Genomic DNA, 16,657 nt, shown 5'->3' on the forward strand with positions numbered 1-16,657 from the left:
GTCTGTGACATCTAATAAATTCTAAAAAATAACTTATTAATGAAAATTAATGCAGTAGAATTACTTGACTATTAATGAAGTATTAATGAAATGTTGGGTACTCGCTGATTTGTGTACCTTTTGGCGTTTAATCAACCCTTATACTTAACATTTTAAACTGTAAGTTTTTGTTAAGGAGTTATTATTACTAATTACTCTGTAAATCTTGGCCCGATTTTGATAAAATTTGGTAGGATGATAGGGTTAGGGCTCCCCTACGTAACATTAAAGCGGCGATCAGCTCTTACACTTGTTAAGGGGAAGTATAGCGATCGTTGCAAATTATCGACACGTGAACCGATTTTCATGAATGAAGTGTCATTCGAATCGAAATTTTGTACAGATTTGCACTTTACAAGTCTCGATGTCGTGCCTCATGAGGAGGGGAGTTTGCCCCACCCAAATAAGGCCCTTTCTAAAACTATTATTACCAATATTACTACAAAGCTTAGTCCGATTTTGATAAAATTTAGCACGAAGAAGTGATTAAAGCTCCTCTACGTGGCTGTGAAGTGCCATCATGCTCTTACACCTACTAAGAGGAAGTACTGCAATCGTTAAAATTATCAATGAGTGAACCGATTTACATCAATGAATTGTCGTTCGATTCAAAATCTTTGCCTTTTAGGGAGAAGTACTGAAATCGCAGTTTAATTTTGCTATTTACGTACAAATACCTTCCTATTTTATTCAAAACGCTTTCTCAAAAAAATGGTTATTGAGGATGGTTTGGGGACTGCAACTATAACCATTCTTTAAAAAGATCTCTCCAGTGGTAGTTATGGTTCCGATTTAACACCTTATCAGGTTATAATGATAGAATAGCTTATTCCAAATTTTAAAAAAATCTGTAAAGCAGACGTAACTTTGCTAATAGACAAAAAGAAAAATCTATCCAAAAGGTACAAAAATCTCCTTAACAAAAACTTACAGTTTAAAAAGTTAAGTATAAGGGTTGATTAAACGCCAAAAGGTACACAAATCAGCAAGTACCCAACATTTCATTAATACTTAATTGATATTATTTAAGTAATTTTACCGCATTAATTTTCATTAATATTTTTTAAGAATTTATTAGATGTCACATACCCTTATGCTGGCCAGTTCATTCATAATAGTTATAATTGTGATAAAATGTATATTATATCTTCGTATAAATAGGTACTTTATTTTAACTCTATTCCAAATTATTCTTCTGATTTCTCTTTAATGTGCCCTTTATTCTGAAGTTGCCACATATACATGCATGTTAAATTAGAAAAAGACAAATTTAGAGTCGGCTACTGTTTAAATTTGAATCACGGAGGATTTAAAACAATATTTCAGTCTTGAATTCGTCTTACCGAAATATTCGTGAGGACAAATAACACACAGTTAATAACAAGTAGATTATTCAACATTATTTATTCATTTCTCAATTGTAATTTAATTTAGTTCCCCTAATTTTACTTATGGTAAAATAATGGAATAATTAGCTGTCCTAAAAATATGCATATCTTATTTATTTTATATTTCATATTGTATACAACATTGTGGTATGAATACCTAGATTGAGAATGTAATTGAAGAAAACTATATTATTTGCGATAAAACCAGATTATTTATTACTTATTTTTACAAACGTTTGACTACTACATAAAATAACAATTACTTTAATCGAAGAATGAACTTAAGCCGACGATTTTTATTTAAAAATAAAATAAACAAAATCATTGATGTATGTTGGTGTAAGCATTTTTTAAAAAAGTTTATGAATTTTTTAGCCTCATATTTTTTTATTTTTTATAACGTTTTCTTTTTCACCTGTAATCAATAGTTTGATTATTATAGATAAATAGATATTACAGTCAATCTAAGTTAAATGGTGTGCTACTTGAACAAATATTTTGTAGATGAAAATGGCCAGCATAAGGGTATGTGACATCTAATAAATTCTTAAAAAATATTAATGAAAATTAATGCGGTAAAATTACTTAAATAATATCAATTAAGTATTAATGAAATGTTGGGTACTTGCTGATTTGTGTACCTTTTGGCGTTTAATCAACCCTTATACTTAACTTTTTAAACTGTAAGTTTTTGTTAAGGAGATTATTTTTAATGTACTTATTTCTAAAAAAACTCCTATTCTATTCTATTCTTGGTAGTTTTACATTCTACATCTAACTTAGTACCAAGTATTAAAGCAAGTATAAAACTATTGCTTATCCCAAGTGTTAAGAAAACCTGTAAGCCAGATAAGAAACTTTACAGAATAAGCTTTTAAAGGCTTGGAATATTTTGAATATTTGTTGTTCAACAACAACAACAATTTTTAAAATGTCCTTTATGCTAATATTTTGATAGTTTTAATTTAAATTGGTTTCTAATTTTCTTCTCCTGTCTCTATGAACTGATTTCTCTCGTTACAATTGGGGCTTTTTATGTACGTACTTTAACAACACCTTCAAAGTTTTTTTTTTTTAGGGATCCTTAAGATTAGATAATAAATTATTGCAAGTATCAAAGATTATTTGGAAATAATATGGACGATGTAGGGGCTGCTTACTGTCCTTCGGGCACCCTGATACCTTTGGAAATAGACCCCATCCTTAAACTTACATTCTAGATTCGTCACTGTCCAGATACCTTATCGGAAAAACTGTCAAATCAATTAATTTTTCACGCGTGATTTGATGTCCTTTAAACACATTTTTTTTTTAACGCATGACTAAAAATTTGCCACTATTTAAATGTTTCCTACTTGCTCTAAAGCGAATGAACAACGCCGTAGAATGATAGCCTTAGTTAAGTAATTTTCTGTAACCGGATTGAAATTTCGTTACTAGAACACGACAGTAATAACTTGTAACATCAGAACTTGTCGTGCAGCGATGACGTCAACTTTTTTCTAACGACTACATGAGTCATCCGCTGAGAGAAGTTCAGCTGCGTTCTGTCTGTACTAGCTTCGTAGTTGGTACATTCTACTTTATTTCTGATTGAAGTAGTATCGCAATCTTCAGCCCTGAATTTGAAACATTGATGGAAAAAAAGTTGCAGTTGAAAACCTAACAGTTTTTTAGTCTAAATCTTAAATTTAAAACACCATAAATTTTCTTCAGATTTCACATCGAAGTCACTCAGTATGATTTTCTTCAAATTTGGAATAATAACCACGAATTCATTCCAATTCATGTAAATGCAATAGTTAAAACCGCCCAATCACTTTTTTTAATTTAATTGGTCTAAAACACTGGCGCTTGCTTTTGGATAGATTCTCTCGTTACGGTCACCACTGTCCATCACCGAACTGAGTTATAAGAGGCTTCTAGAAATCTAAGCACAGTGCGCCTAGATTTGAACTCGAGATCTCCGCTGGGAGATTAGCTAATCTCTTCCCTGCATAATATATCAAAATGGCGCATTATCAAGCTTTCTATTATACCCCGCAGAAAATTAGTAAAGAAAGTAAAGTAATAGCCTATTTTTTATGTTGGATGTTAAACAGGCGGGTTTAACATCCAACTACCAATTAGGTGCCGTGAACTGGGATAGAAGGTCATACTTTACTACTGACATTATTTCTAATAAATAAAAAGTAGTTACACGCGGGATTCGAACAGGGGATCCTTCACTTATAAATTCACGATTTATAATCACTACACAAACATCGCCCCTTTTATTCGTTGAACCCACGAATCCACCGGTGCTCTCGTCCGATAACCGAACTTTGATAACCACCCGAAATGATGGGTGGTTTTGTAACTGGATGGGTAACCTAAAATAAGTTCTCCCTGAAATAAAAATAATTTCTTTCAAATAAAAATCTTAGGCCTTTTGTTTAGTTTAAGTGAGTGCAAAGTTAAAGTAAAATCGTTGGGAAATCACGAAAAAAGAAAGTTCGACTTTGTAGAGGTCGAACTTAGTCCCTGGCGTGATTTAAACGAATTATTAAATTTGATTTCTCAGCCATTTTTCGTTTTTAAGTTATAGTGGATGTATATGTCAAAAATTCATATACGATCTTTTAAAAACCATTTTCTCCAGTTTAAGGCCTTCAAAATTTTAGTTTTCGGATAAATTCGAAATTTAAGACATTAAAATGGCAGATTAGAGGGAAAAGTCTCTAATTTTAGAAGTGCCAATATTTTCCTAGAGTAAAAATTGTAGTAAAATTGCAATGATTGCACCAAGTAAAGGTAATCATTGGGGATTTGGTTTTTATTAATGGAAAATCCATTTAGTAAAATCGTACTTCCGGCAGATGGATTTTAACCAACACATTATTACCGGAAACACTAGTAAATTTTTTTTAAAAATATTGGTAACCGACTTTTTTCTAAACACGTAAATTTTCAAATTTTAACTGTAGATAACTTTTAAATACACTAGGAAAAACTGTACTCCGCTCTGTAGTGGCACTTTAGAAGTCTACTTGAACTTGCAGTTCCTTGCGAACTCCCTAAAACAAACACCCGGAATAATGTTTAAAATAAAAATTTTGTATTTGCTGCGATTTTCTCGAAATCTGACAAGTTTCATTAAACTTAGTATGCAAACTCTTAAGGCCTATCACTGTTGTTTGAAACTTTTCCCAGGAAACTTTGTATTTTGAGGGGTATTCTCAAGGACGTGCCATGTTGAGGTTCCCATTGAAACTGCTGAACTAGTATAGACCGGCGGCTGTGTACAGGCAAAGCCTTGATTCAATATAATAATTAATTAATTAATGGAATTCTTCCGAAACACGCGCCAAATATTTGCATTCATCGTTGGTGCGCCAATTGTTCTATAACAATAAATTACATTTAAGAGAGATTTTTAATAAAAATTGGTTCAAAAAGTTATGGAGAATCTACCCTAAAATTGAAACCACACTTTCGGTGTGGCGCCCAGAGCTCTTGTTCATCACTGGACAATGAACTGCAAGTAGTTCCTACGAAGTAGAAATCACTAAGTTAATCCCTTCCTATGATTTTTACCTGATTCATTTATTCGTCCACTTCCCAGACGGGAATTACAAGCAGGTAAGTGATCTGATAGGTACACTACCTACACTAAATCGTCTAATTGGGAGAACAAATTACACTTATCTATCGCCTCCAAAACTCCCGAAAATAATTTATTCCAGGTAATTGTTTGGATACCAAAGTGATTGTTTTTTGCACAAACTAATACTGTTTCAAGTTAATAAATATTGTTATAGCCATTTATGAAAAATATTTTTTAAAAACTACTTCTAGCCATGCTTTTCATCTTGATGATAGAACTATAGAAAGTCGGCGAAACTCTTAACTTGTTCTAAAGTGGGTGCTTTAAGCTTTAAGCTTTCTAAGAACTAATTTTAAACTAAGAAAAAAATTCAAATAGTATGGTTAAGTATATACAGGTGTGTAAATAATAAGTACTATATAATTATTTTTATTTATTAAACACTGTTTCGATACAAATATGTATATAACAGTGGGATTGACCCATATTTACATTTGCAAACATACCTACGAAAGTTCCAAATAACAGTACAAAATTAAAATTAACTAAAAACAATTCTCATTATCAAAAATTAAAATAACTTTCCGAAATAATAATTGTATCTTAAAAAACTAAAAATTATAAATTATATATTTTTAAAGAAATTTTTATTTAGATTAGATCAAGTGATCTGTTTATTAATACTTTGGTTAATCAATTAAATAAAAAAATCCTGAATTTCAATGAATTAATTGTAAATAAAAACAAATTGCCAGGCTTACTGTTTAAGAGTGATTTCATTGTGGTAACAAATAAAAATGATGAATTTACATTTACTAACTTAGGCATGAAATGTGTTCTTTGTGAGGCAAAAAGGGGACATTTAACGTAAAAATGAAAACAGTCCATTAGTTCGTTATTCTTACAATACACACATTCCTCAAAATGCTTTAAAATTAATGAGGTGCTTTGATCGGTAAATTTAGATATGTATTTCCCAGATAATCTAAACTGTGCAATAGAGCGTTTAAATAAAAATTTCAGAACTTTGAACATTACAATCAGTTTCAAAAAAATCTAAGTAATATAGATTGTAGTTATAAGTAAACAATTGATTTAAGTCCGTGTTCTCAGATAACACTGATAATTATTCAAAACAGAAGAGATATTATTTTCTAATTCCTTGGATGTTTCCAGGTTTAAAATAGCAACCATTCCAGTTTCATCAACCATATTAGCCAGTTGAGCAAACCAATTGTATGTCTCATTTATGGCTTTATTATTAAATTTGTTTTCGAAATATAAATCTCTTAATTTCAACAGACATATTTTGGGAAGTCTATGATCCTCCATTTCAATAACCTTTACTAACCATTTAAGAGTTAATTTAAGAATTTTTAACTTAATATGGACAAGAGCAAATTCGAAACGAAGTAGAAAAAAAGGGACAGACCTATTAAGGTGAAACAAACGTTTAAAAAACTGCAAATGAATTCGCGCCAAGTCATTAGCATACCGTATACCCCATACTTGTTCAGAATAAAGGATTGTTGACTGGACCAAAGTATTATTCAACGTAATCACAGAATCCCAAGATGAAGATTTAGCCCTTCTTAACACTTCAATAACCGTACCTTGAGCTAAACCAGCCTTAGAAGAAATGGAATTCAGATGCGAAGAAAATAGGCCTGTACGATTAAATGAAACTCCCAAATAGGAAAAACTTGTCACCAAGTCTATTTTGGACCCCTCATAAAAGAAACTTCTATCCTGTTTACCTTTACCTTTGTGAAATTTCATAATCTTTGTTTTTGAAATGTTAACGGTCAATTTATTACTGTTACAATAGGATGATAATAGATTCAGCTTGTTGGTCATGTCCGTGTAAGAGTCCACAAACAATATCAAATCATCAGCATAAAGCAAAATTAAAATGTCGCATGACCCAGTTATGGGGATACCAGAAACATTGTACGATCTAAAAAAATGCTCAATGTCCGAGATAAACAAATTAAATAAAAAAGGGGAAAGAGACTCTCCCTGGAGAACACCCTCGGTAATGTTGATTTCCGAAGAGAATTGCCCATCACATTTTACCTTCATTTTGGCATTATCATAAATATGTACCAATTAGAATTCTTAATATTTTACTGCTAACGCCAATATTAAACAATTTCACCCACAATAGCTGATGGCTAACACTGTCAAATGCCCTACTAAAATCGACAAACAGTGCATAAAAAGGTCTTCGACTCTGTCTTAATCTTAGCTGAATGATACTATTTATAATAGATTGTCTAAGCAACCACGACCATTGCGTAAACCTGACTGGCATTCTGGTATAATATAAGCTGAAGATGCCCAAACTGACAAGAAGCAATTGTGTAAAAATTTTTAGAATACAATTGGCAAGAGCAATGCTTCTGTAATTGTTTGGAACCGCACGGTCACTCTAAGTACTATATTATTTTTTTTTTTTAATAATTTTATTTGCTTTTGAAGATACTTCTTCTCTCTAAGTACTATATAAACTTCAAAGAAAACAATTTTGAAAAAATCTTAAAAAACAAAAAAAATAAAATTTTCGATTAACATTTTCGGCTAAACATTCCTACTTTTTTCCTTAGTAAGATAAAGTAAAAGTCACTCAATAAAGTGGTAAAATACTTGCGTTTGTGGGATTTTAGTCACTAAACTACCTTACGAATCCTCCTGTGATAGTCATACTTAATATTAAAGCTAGAATTTCTGTAATTTATAATATCTACGTATTTTGAGCACTTCAGTTCGGATTGATCATTGCAAGAAAGTTTAGCTCAGGCCATGAGCTAAAGTATTTTATTGAACTAAACACATGCAAATTGATGCATTTTTGACGCAATATTGTTGTGATCGATCATTTGAATACTATATTACTCCTTAGAAAATTGCCGGAACCTTACATAGTGTGGCAGTTCCGGTCCGGTCTATAGTTCTCGCAACTAAGACTCATATTTTACGATTGGTCGTTTAGTCAAAAGGGACTCCTCGTGTTGACTTTCAAATAAAAATAAGAGTTTGGTATCAAAAATCTTTGCACGTTACGATTCTAAAACTCTGTTAAACTTTGTGTGAAACACTCACCATGTCTGTAGTTTACCATAGACAACGTTCCTTCATTAAATCTTTACAATGTTCAGATGGTTCATCTAAACGTTACACAACAAATTAATTATTATAAAACATCACTGTACGACATAAACGACATTACTTTTTACTTTATTTTGTAACATGAAGTATTCCAATCATGCAGATTTATCATTCTGAGCTTTACTGTTGAAATATACAGTTAGGAGGTGTTTATAGTCAACATCCACCAACCTGAAGTGAGTTTATTTGATGCCCAGAACAATTTTTAATAGACATATTTCTGAATGTGACGCTACCAGTTGAACGGATTAGTGTATTAATGTGTTCAATTACCCACGATACCATGCGCAAAAACATTTTTATCGTATTCAGGAACCTTCAAAACAGTATTTTTTGTGATAACTTAATTTAGAATTTTTGGTGAATATCGAGGTGCGCAGTCTTGAATAAAAACAACTTTTTTGCTTTATACCAACGTTTCGGTAATTTTTACTACCTTCTTCAGGGTCTGTACAAAAGGTCTGTACAACAATACCTTTTGCACAGACCCTGAAGAAGGTAGTAAAAATTACCGAAACGTTGGTATAAAGCAAAAAAGTTGTTTTTATTCAAGACTGCACTTCGATATTCACCAAAAATCATTTATCAACAACGGTTGAAAAAGCAAAAAATAAAAAATAAAAAAAAAATCATTAATTTAGAATTTAAAAAAAACTCTTGAAAGATATTTAAAAAACACTACACAAGTCTAATTATTTTACAAGAGACTGATTTTTTAAAATGAAAGCTTGGAGAGAAACTAAAAATAGGATTCTATCGGAAATAAAAAGGAAATATTATAAGGATTATACACGCTGGTTGCACTGAAATTGTGCGTCCGAGATACCTTTGAAATACTCTCCCAGAACGCACAGATTCAAGAGGAATACCTGGATGTAGCTTACGTCAAAGATTCTCAACTATTAATCTTCGGTGCGTACTAGCTTTATTGGAAAACACTTTTGTCTGTGAGCAAGTTTTCTTTGTTTTCTTCTCTATCTCTCTGTCGAAATTAAACAAGTCGGTAAAAAAAAACTGGATTTCGAACGCAAAACTTAATGACATTTTGCAGCTAAATTCAATAGATTCAGAGACATTTGTTTCAGAAATTTGGCACAGTCTAAGAACGGAGAAAAAATATGCTCTTCCAAGCTGGCGTTTACTATATTCTAAGTTGAGTTTCGGATTGGCATATATGGAACCCAACTTCAAAAAGGATTTGTGTCTGCTTGGGTAGTTAGCTGCGCAGAATGCAATTAATTCTCGTATCTTTTCCCAAGAAGTCCGCCATTTTTTTATGGTTCTAGGTGACCCAGCGGCTTCCCTAGCCGCCCAACATATCCAACTCCTGCAGGACTTGCAGTGGTAGCTGCAACTTCAAGGGTTTAGAAAATTTACAAACAAATTCCAGTTCAACAATTCGCGATATATAATAGAATGGACAATCTCGTTGAGGTTGTTGGCAAGACTGATAGTAAAATGATTCTGCGTTTTTCAAGGCCCAGGCGTCTGAATGGAACTCTATCTGAGCAATGTGCTTCACAGAGACATTTTTAAATAATTGGCCTTAAATTAAATCTATTTTGTAGAGATAGTGAGACAAAGGTCCCCTCTATGGGTGCATGAGTTACAAGTTTCTAGGTAAGATTTATGATTGGAACTATTTCGAGTTAGGTAGTGCGCTTAAATTGGTTAACACTTGAATATGTAAGCTTAAAACCATCATCCTAATTCCTTTGGAATCCCTTACATTATGAATGTAGAAAACTGATAAAAAAAAAGAAAGGATTATTTAAAATCTAGAAAGTCTGCGCAATCATATTTCTGGTTGACCGATTTTCAACAACTTTAGTTTACTAGAAATACTTAAAATGTTTCAATATAATATATGTAAAGCTTAACAGAACCATACTTAACGATATTTTAGAGGATTGCTTATGGTTAATAACCTGAGAACCCCCCCCCCCCCAAGATAAGTTACCCAAGAAAAAGATTTTGAAATAAAGATGGGCTTCAGATTGTGTACGTGATAAACTATGTTTCAAGATTGAAAATTCGTCCTTTTTCAAAATTTGAATAGAATCGCAATTATTTCTCTTACAAGTGAAAAAACTAAAAATTAAAAACACACATTCGAATTTTTTTACTGTGATTCTCAAAGTCCTTTCAATTTTTCTCACTTGGAATTTTTACTAGATATTAGTTGTCTTAAATATTATAGATGGAAATTCTGATTTGTTGGATGTGTTTATGAAAAATCGCTTCCCTCTAATAGCAAAACCTTTTGGCACGGAGGTTTACCTGATAGCGGCTCGAATACGATACATTTCCATATCATATATATCAGAAAAGCTGTTGCCGAAAGTTTACTTATTTGAGAGAAAGGGTTTATCAAGATCTGTGACCGACAAATTAAGGTTAAAATTTTAAAAGGAATTAACATAATATGTCAATTGAAAATGTCAACAAGTTAGTACATAAAATTTGGTTTTAATCTTTTTCTTTTTCTTTTTAATCTAAAATGAGATGATACTAAATCTGGTATGAGTAAGTCTGTAAAATAGTTTATGCAAAACACCTACCTTAGTGATATCTGGACGAATTCTGGTTGGCACGTTCAAATGATCTGGCAAGGCATACGCGAAACTATTACAAACCATAAATATATACACTAAAAATAATAGTACTAAACTATTAATTGATTCTATAGTTTTGTCCATGCTAGACGGTACATTACTCGATGTTTTAACTATTTTAAAGGCTGATTTTTTAATTTCTGTTTATATAGCTTATATAGACTTCCCACCCCTGGCGCGATGAATAACTTTCTGAGTGGGGGAAACATTTGGATAGTTTAGAGTAAGGATCTGTTAGGTTGTTGGGAGGTGGGAGATTACGTCTGTGTTAGTATGTGCAGGGCCTCCTCGGAACCACTAACTCATACTGTGTACTGAGAACCGCTGTCCAACTTGTGTATCCATTATGAACACGAAAATCGCGTGTCTCAATGGTAAATTCCAAGAACAACCCTCTGTATTCTAAACAACCTTAATCAACTAGGAAGCAATTCTCGTCCATTCAGAATGGCATCGCCCTTACAAAATCAAATTAATTATTTTTTAAGAAAATATCTGTTGTAATCACTTCCACTTACATTTCTCCAGCTTTTAATTTATAAATGTTTTGCAGACTTGGAATTTTTATTTCCTTGTATCCTCTGGGAGCTATTGCAATAATGTAGATTTTTTATACAGGTAATTCAACTAAAACTTCAAGTTTTAGGACGTCTAATCATGAAAATAAAAGGGGTCTTGAATAAAATTCATCAATTGATAGAGCAACATGTCAGACAGAATTTTTCTATTTTTTTTTTTTTTTTTTTGCAATTTTGTTGAAAACAACTCCGATAAATTTCTTCACTATTTGTTCAGGCATTGCATGCACATAGATATATCTATCTTATTCCATACATTTTCAACCAGAAATTTTTTTTCAGGGCAGTCCTAATGGAGGCTTAGGCTTTGTGCATAATGTATGATTCGCTTAGAAATGTTTATGACAGAGATGGGCAAAAATTTAATCAATTAAAATCCAATTGAATTAAACCGAAATTTAATTTTAATCATGATTAAAATTAAAAAAATTAATCGGCCTAAATTAGTTGATTGAAATTAAATCACTTTTAATTTAATTGGAATTTAATCAATTACAATTTTTAATCATAACTAAAAATTAAGATTAAAATTAAAATTAAATAATCAGAATTTTAATTGATTGAATTAAATTCCAAATTTAGTTTTAATCACTTTGGACGATTAAATTTTTCAATTTAATCAAAATTTGAGAATTAAATTTTTAAAACCAAACATTGCCAATGGTTAAACCAGAATCGGACCAATGCTTCTTTATTCCGCCTAGCTGCTGCCTCTTCTCTATCAATATTATCATCTTTCCCAAACTTGGCACCTTCATTCTACCAGTCTGGTGTCTCATCTAAATCATTATTATCACTTTTCTCAAACTTGGCACCTTCATTCTACCAGTCTGATGTCTCATCTATATCATTATTATCACTTTTCTCAAACTCGGCACCTTCATTCTACCATGTGGGTGTAAGGTGGTTATATATAAGTATAGTGAGTGGTAAACATGGTTAAATGTGAGTGTAAAGTGGTCCTACATAAGCCTTGAGAGACACCAACATGGTTAAATGTTAGTGTAAGATGATCCTGAGTAAGCCTTGTGAGAGGTCATCATGATTAAATGTGAGTATAAGGTGGTCCTGTATACGTCAAGAGAGTCATATGCTTGTGATGAAGTCCAAGTCTAGAAAAATTAACCGAAAAGTATTTATTAGAGACGCTCAGAAAAAGGGCCTCGCCAAAACGTGGACCGAACCATTGGTTGAAAAGCCGTAAAAGTGGATGATTAAATTAGTTTGATTAACGATAGAATTTAGAGTAATTCGGTGATTAAAATTAAAATTCAATTGAATTCTCAGTTTAATCATAATTTTTTTATTGTTCATTCTTTTTGGTGACTGATTTATAGTTTCAATAGGATGGAAAAATAATTGCCATTTCAGTCGAGTAAAATTTATTTTGCCGAGCTTTCGACCTAGGGACTAGATCATCTTCAGGGCTAGTTTAGAAAGTAATACTTTTACATTTCAAGGTTGGTGTGTCTTCTGTCTTGTCTGTTCATGGACAAACATACTTTACTATAAATTTCTCTCATTAACTATTAAATAAAACACAAGGCCTAGACCGGTAATCGAACCCAGTACCCACAATATATCTTAGCTTTGCAGGTCTCGCCTCCAACCGCTCAGCTACTGTGGCACCTAGCTGATATTAATACATTTATTTAGTTATAAATATGAAATTATTGTTATTATTGTTATTTAAGATAAGACTTAAACACAAGTAACTTTAGTTAGTGCTGTAAAACGAGTTGGTGTCGCGAAATGTTCGGTAAATCCGCTCTTCCGATCATCTTGACTTTCTTCAACTTCAGAAATTGGAGCTGCACTCAAAAAAGGCCTCAGATGTTGGTGCCCCTTAAATTGCAACAAAAAATCACTTTAGTGGAATGGCCTAACTATAAAAACCCCATTAAAATGTCATCTAGAAAATGTTTAAAATATAAGTGATAGACCTACATTACTAAAATTTGAAATAAGGGAGATTATCAATTAAAATCCTGAAACTTGATAACTTAGTCTTATTTTTATTAATTACTTTTTCTTTATTTCATCAACCAGACGTTTCGTCCCCCAAGATCGTCACATCATCAGTGGTGCAGAGGATGCGTACATATTTGTGTAAATGTTTAAGAATGCATAATATGAAGTGTATGAAAGGTGCTTAAAGTAAGAAGCTAAATAAGATATATAAAGACATTATTAACAAAAATAATAAAGATTGCTAAATATACGTATGTAAAAGCACAGATTACTCTGGGCGTTGAAACGTCTGGTCGATAAAGTGGAGGAAAGAGATCAAATTCTTAGATTGTAATTGATAATCAGTCTGATAACAAATGTCTGTGCATAATTAAGGAGAATAAACAGGCTCAGTGTGTCTTTGTCTATTACATTAAAAGAAATTCGTTGCAGCAGTTTCAAGATAATTGAAAAGAAAAACCAGCGGCCGTTAGGAAGGAAGCAACCCCTGCTCAGCTAGACTTGGGATCTGTAAGGCCGATAACCTGCATTTCCTAAACATCAGTTATCACGAAACTGGACTAATTCAAAGGCCGTTTGTAGTATTTTGAATTTAGATGTTGGAATGTTCTTGCATTATTTAAGACCAGGAGCCCTTCAAGCGCTACTAACTGAGGATTAAATCCACTTAAATGCAGTAAAAGATCAGATGGACAAGAAAAAAATTGTTACAAAGCGCCATCTTTTGGTTATATTACTAGTAGGAAACTGAAAGCTAACAGACAGCCATACACAAACAGATTAATTTGTTAACATCACTTTTTCTGGCTCCCTAATTATTTTCTATAAACCCTATTTTAAAATGATTGAATTGCATTAAGTATAAGGATTGATTAATCGCCAAAAGGTATACAATCAGAAGTATCCAACAATTCATTCATACTTCTAGTATCATATTTTTTAGAATGTATTAGATGTCACAGATCCTTATGCTGGCCTTTTATCGCCCCTAAATATTTTTCCGTTAGATTAATATAAGATGTATCTCATCATCATCGTTAGTATTAAAAGGCACTTCATTTTAATTCTATTCCAAATTAATCTCGTGATTTATCTTTATTCAGAATAATCATCACATTCACTCCCAAATTTTAAAGAAAAATGGAAAGTTGGAGTTGGTCTTTTACCGTTGTAATTGAATTTATTTATTTACAATGCGGGCAATCACCCAGTTACAATTACGGAGATAAAACGAAATTTCAGTCCTGAATTCGTCTCACTTATGCGCAAATTACATAGTTAATGACAAATAAATATATTGTTTTGTTTTTCAGATAGTATTTTGTTTTACTGAAAGGGTTTTGTTTTTGTAAAAAGTGTTTTGTTTTTCACATAGTGCTTTGTTTCTGAGATAGAATTTTGTTTATGAGATTAATGTTTAGTTTTTGTGATAGTATTCCATTTTTGTAAGTGTTTTTTTATTTTTACTTCCTTCTGCTGCGCCAAACTAGCACTTAAATCAGATGTCTAAAACCAAAAACAAAATAAAATCGGTATGTACGTTGGTATATGCGTTTTTAATTTTTAACGTCAAAACAATTATATTTTTCATTAACTTTTTTTTTGTTTAAACCAGTGCATGAATAGTTTAATACCTCCTATTACAATATAAATTAAATGGGTGCTGCTCATTACTGAACAAATATTTTATGCATGAAAATGGCCAGCATAAGGGTCTGTGACATCTAATGCATTCTAAAAAATATGATACTAGAAGTATGAATGAAATGTTTGGTACCAGCTGATTTGTGTACCTTTTGGCGTTTTATCAACCCTTATACTTAACTTTTTAACCTGTAAGTTTTTGTTAAGAAGATTTTTGTACTTTTTGGACAGATTTTTCGTTTTGTTCCTTGGTTGGAACAAATTTATGTATCCAATGATTTTTTGAATATACGGGTATCGGGAATACCCATAGAAGATCTAGGATGAAAAAAAAACTGACACATGTTATGGGGGAATGGTAACTAGTGGGTGGGAAGAAGATGGAGAGTTAATAACGGTTTAAAAGGGGGCTTTAATTACATGGGGCCAACTCTCCTCCTAAGTATATACCATCGAGACCCCGAAAAGCCGTATCTTTCAAATTGAAATACAATTTATTCATTAAAATCAGTTGATAATTTGAACGATTGCAGAACTTCCTCTTAGTAGGTGTAAGAGCATGATAGTACTTTAGAGCATGTAGGGAAGCTTTTATCGCTTCTTTGTGCTAAATTTTAGCAAAATTGGACTAAACGTTGTAGTGAGATTAGTAATAACAGTTTTAAAGAAGACTTGACCTGCGTGGGACAAACTTCTCTCCTACAGATACACAGCGTCGAGACCTCTAAAAATGCAAACCTTACATCACATTTTGAATCAAATAACACTTCATTGAAGAAAATAGGTTCACAAAACGATAATTTTAAATGATTGCAAAACTTCCCCTTAGTAGGTGTAAGAGCAGAACGTCGCTTAATGTTTCGTAGGGGAGCCCTAACCCTTTCATCTTGCCAAATTTTATCAAAATCGGGCTAAGATTTACAGAGTTATTAATTAAAACAGTCCGGTAGGACAGTTGTATAAGGGTTGATCGTCAAAAAATGCACGAAAAAGCTTAACGCTGAAAAACATCCAATTTGACAATGTTTTTCTCTTTTTCTACAAAAGATAAAATTCCCAAATTTTCATTCATGAAAATCGGTTCGCGCGTTTAGGCGCTACGTTGTTTACAAAAAGGTAACAAGAAGAAGAACAACAACAAGAACAAGAACATTTTCTGAAAATGCCGTTTTTGCTCATTTTCAGAAACTTATTTCTCGAAATCTATTAGATCTGAGTTGCTGCAAAAAAATTACAGTTATATTATAAAGAAAATTTGGGAATTTTATCTTTTATAGAAAAGTAGAAAAAATTGTCAAAGTTGAGTGTTTTTCAATGTCCGCTTTTTCGTGCAGTTTTTGACGATCAACCCTTATACCGGACAGTTTTAATATACCTGCCGGACAGTTTTAATTACATATATAGGGCGTACGCGGAGGAGAGGTCGAAACTTCTGGAGGTGATTCAGTACTCAAATGCAACAAAAAATACTCTATTCACTTTCGCCTGATTATCAATAGTGTCCAAGATATTTGCATTTTTAACTTTTCCGTCGATATTCGCGTTTTTCATCATAAAAACAGCCGTAACTTTTCTATCCTTTACGCTATAACAAATCTACTTATTCCAAACGAAAGAGCATTAAATTTCCTATGAATCCAGAGCCTCAAAACTTTTCTTATAAATAAT

At 32.1% G+C, this 16,657-nt stretch overlaps 1 protein-coding gene across 1 annotated transcript in view; it reads right to left on the reverse strand.

Moving 5' to 3' along the window:
• The window catches only part of mav (TGF-beta domain-containing family member maverick), a 135,479-nt gene extending 124,492 nt beyond the window's left edge, over nt 1-10,987 (reverse strand). Inside the window, exon 1 of the mRNA XM_074137741.1 lies at nt 10,743-10,987. Coding sequence (XP_073993842.1) covers nt 10,743-10,880 — 138 coding nt within the window. The 5' untranslated portion in view covers nt 10,881-10,987. The remainder of the gene's footprint in view (nt 1-10,742) is intronic.
• Between the last annotated feature and the right edge of the window lie 5,670 nt (nt 10,988-16,657).

Source organism: Rhodnius prolixus, unplaced genomic scaffold (assembly GCF_049639745.1).
Source record: "Rhodnius prolixus isolate KJV_2025 unplaced genomic scaffold, Rpr scaffold_11, whole genome shotgun sequence".
Lineage (NCBI taxonomy): Eukaryota > Metazoa > Arthropoda > Insecta > Hemiptera > Reduviidae > Rhodnius > Rhodnius prolixus.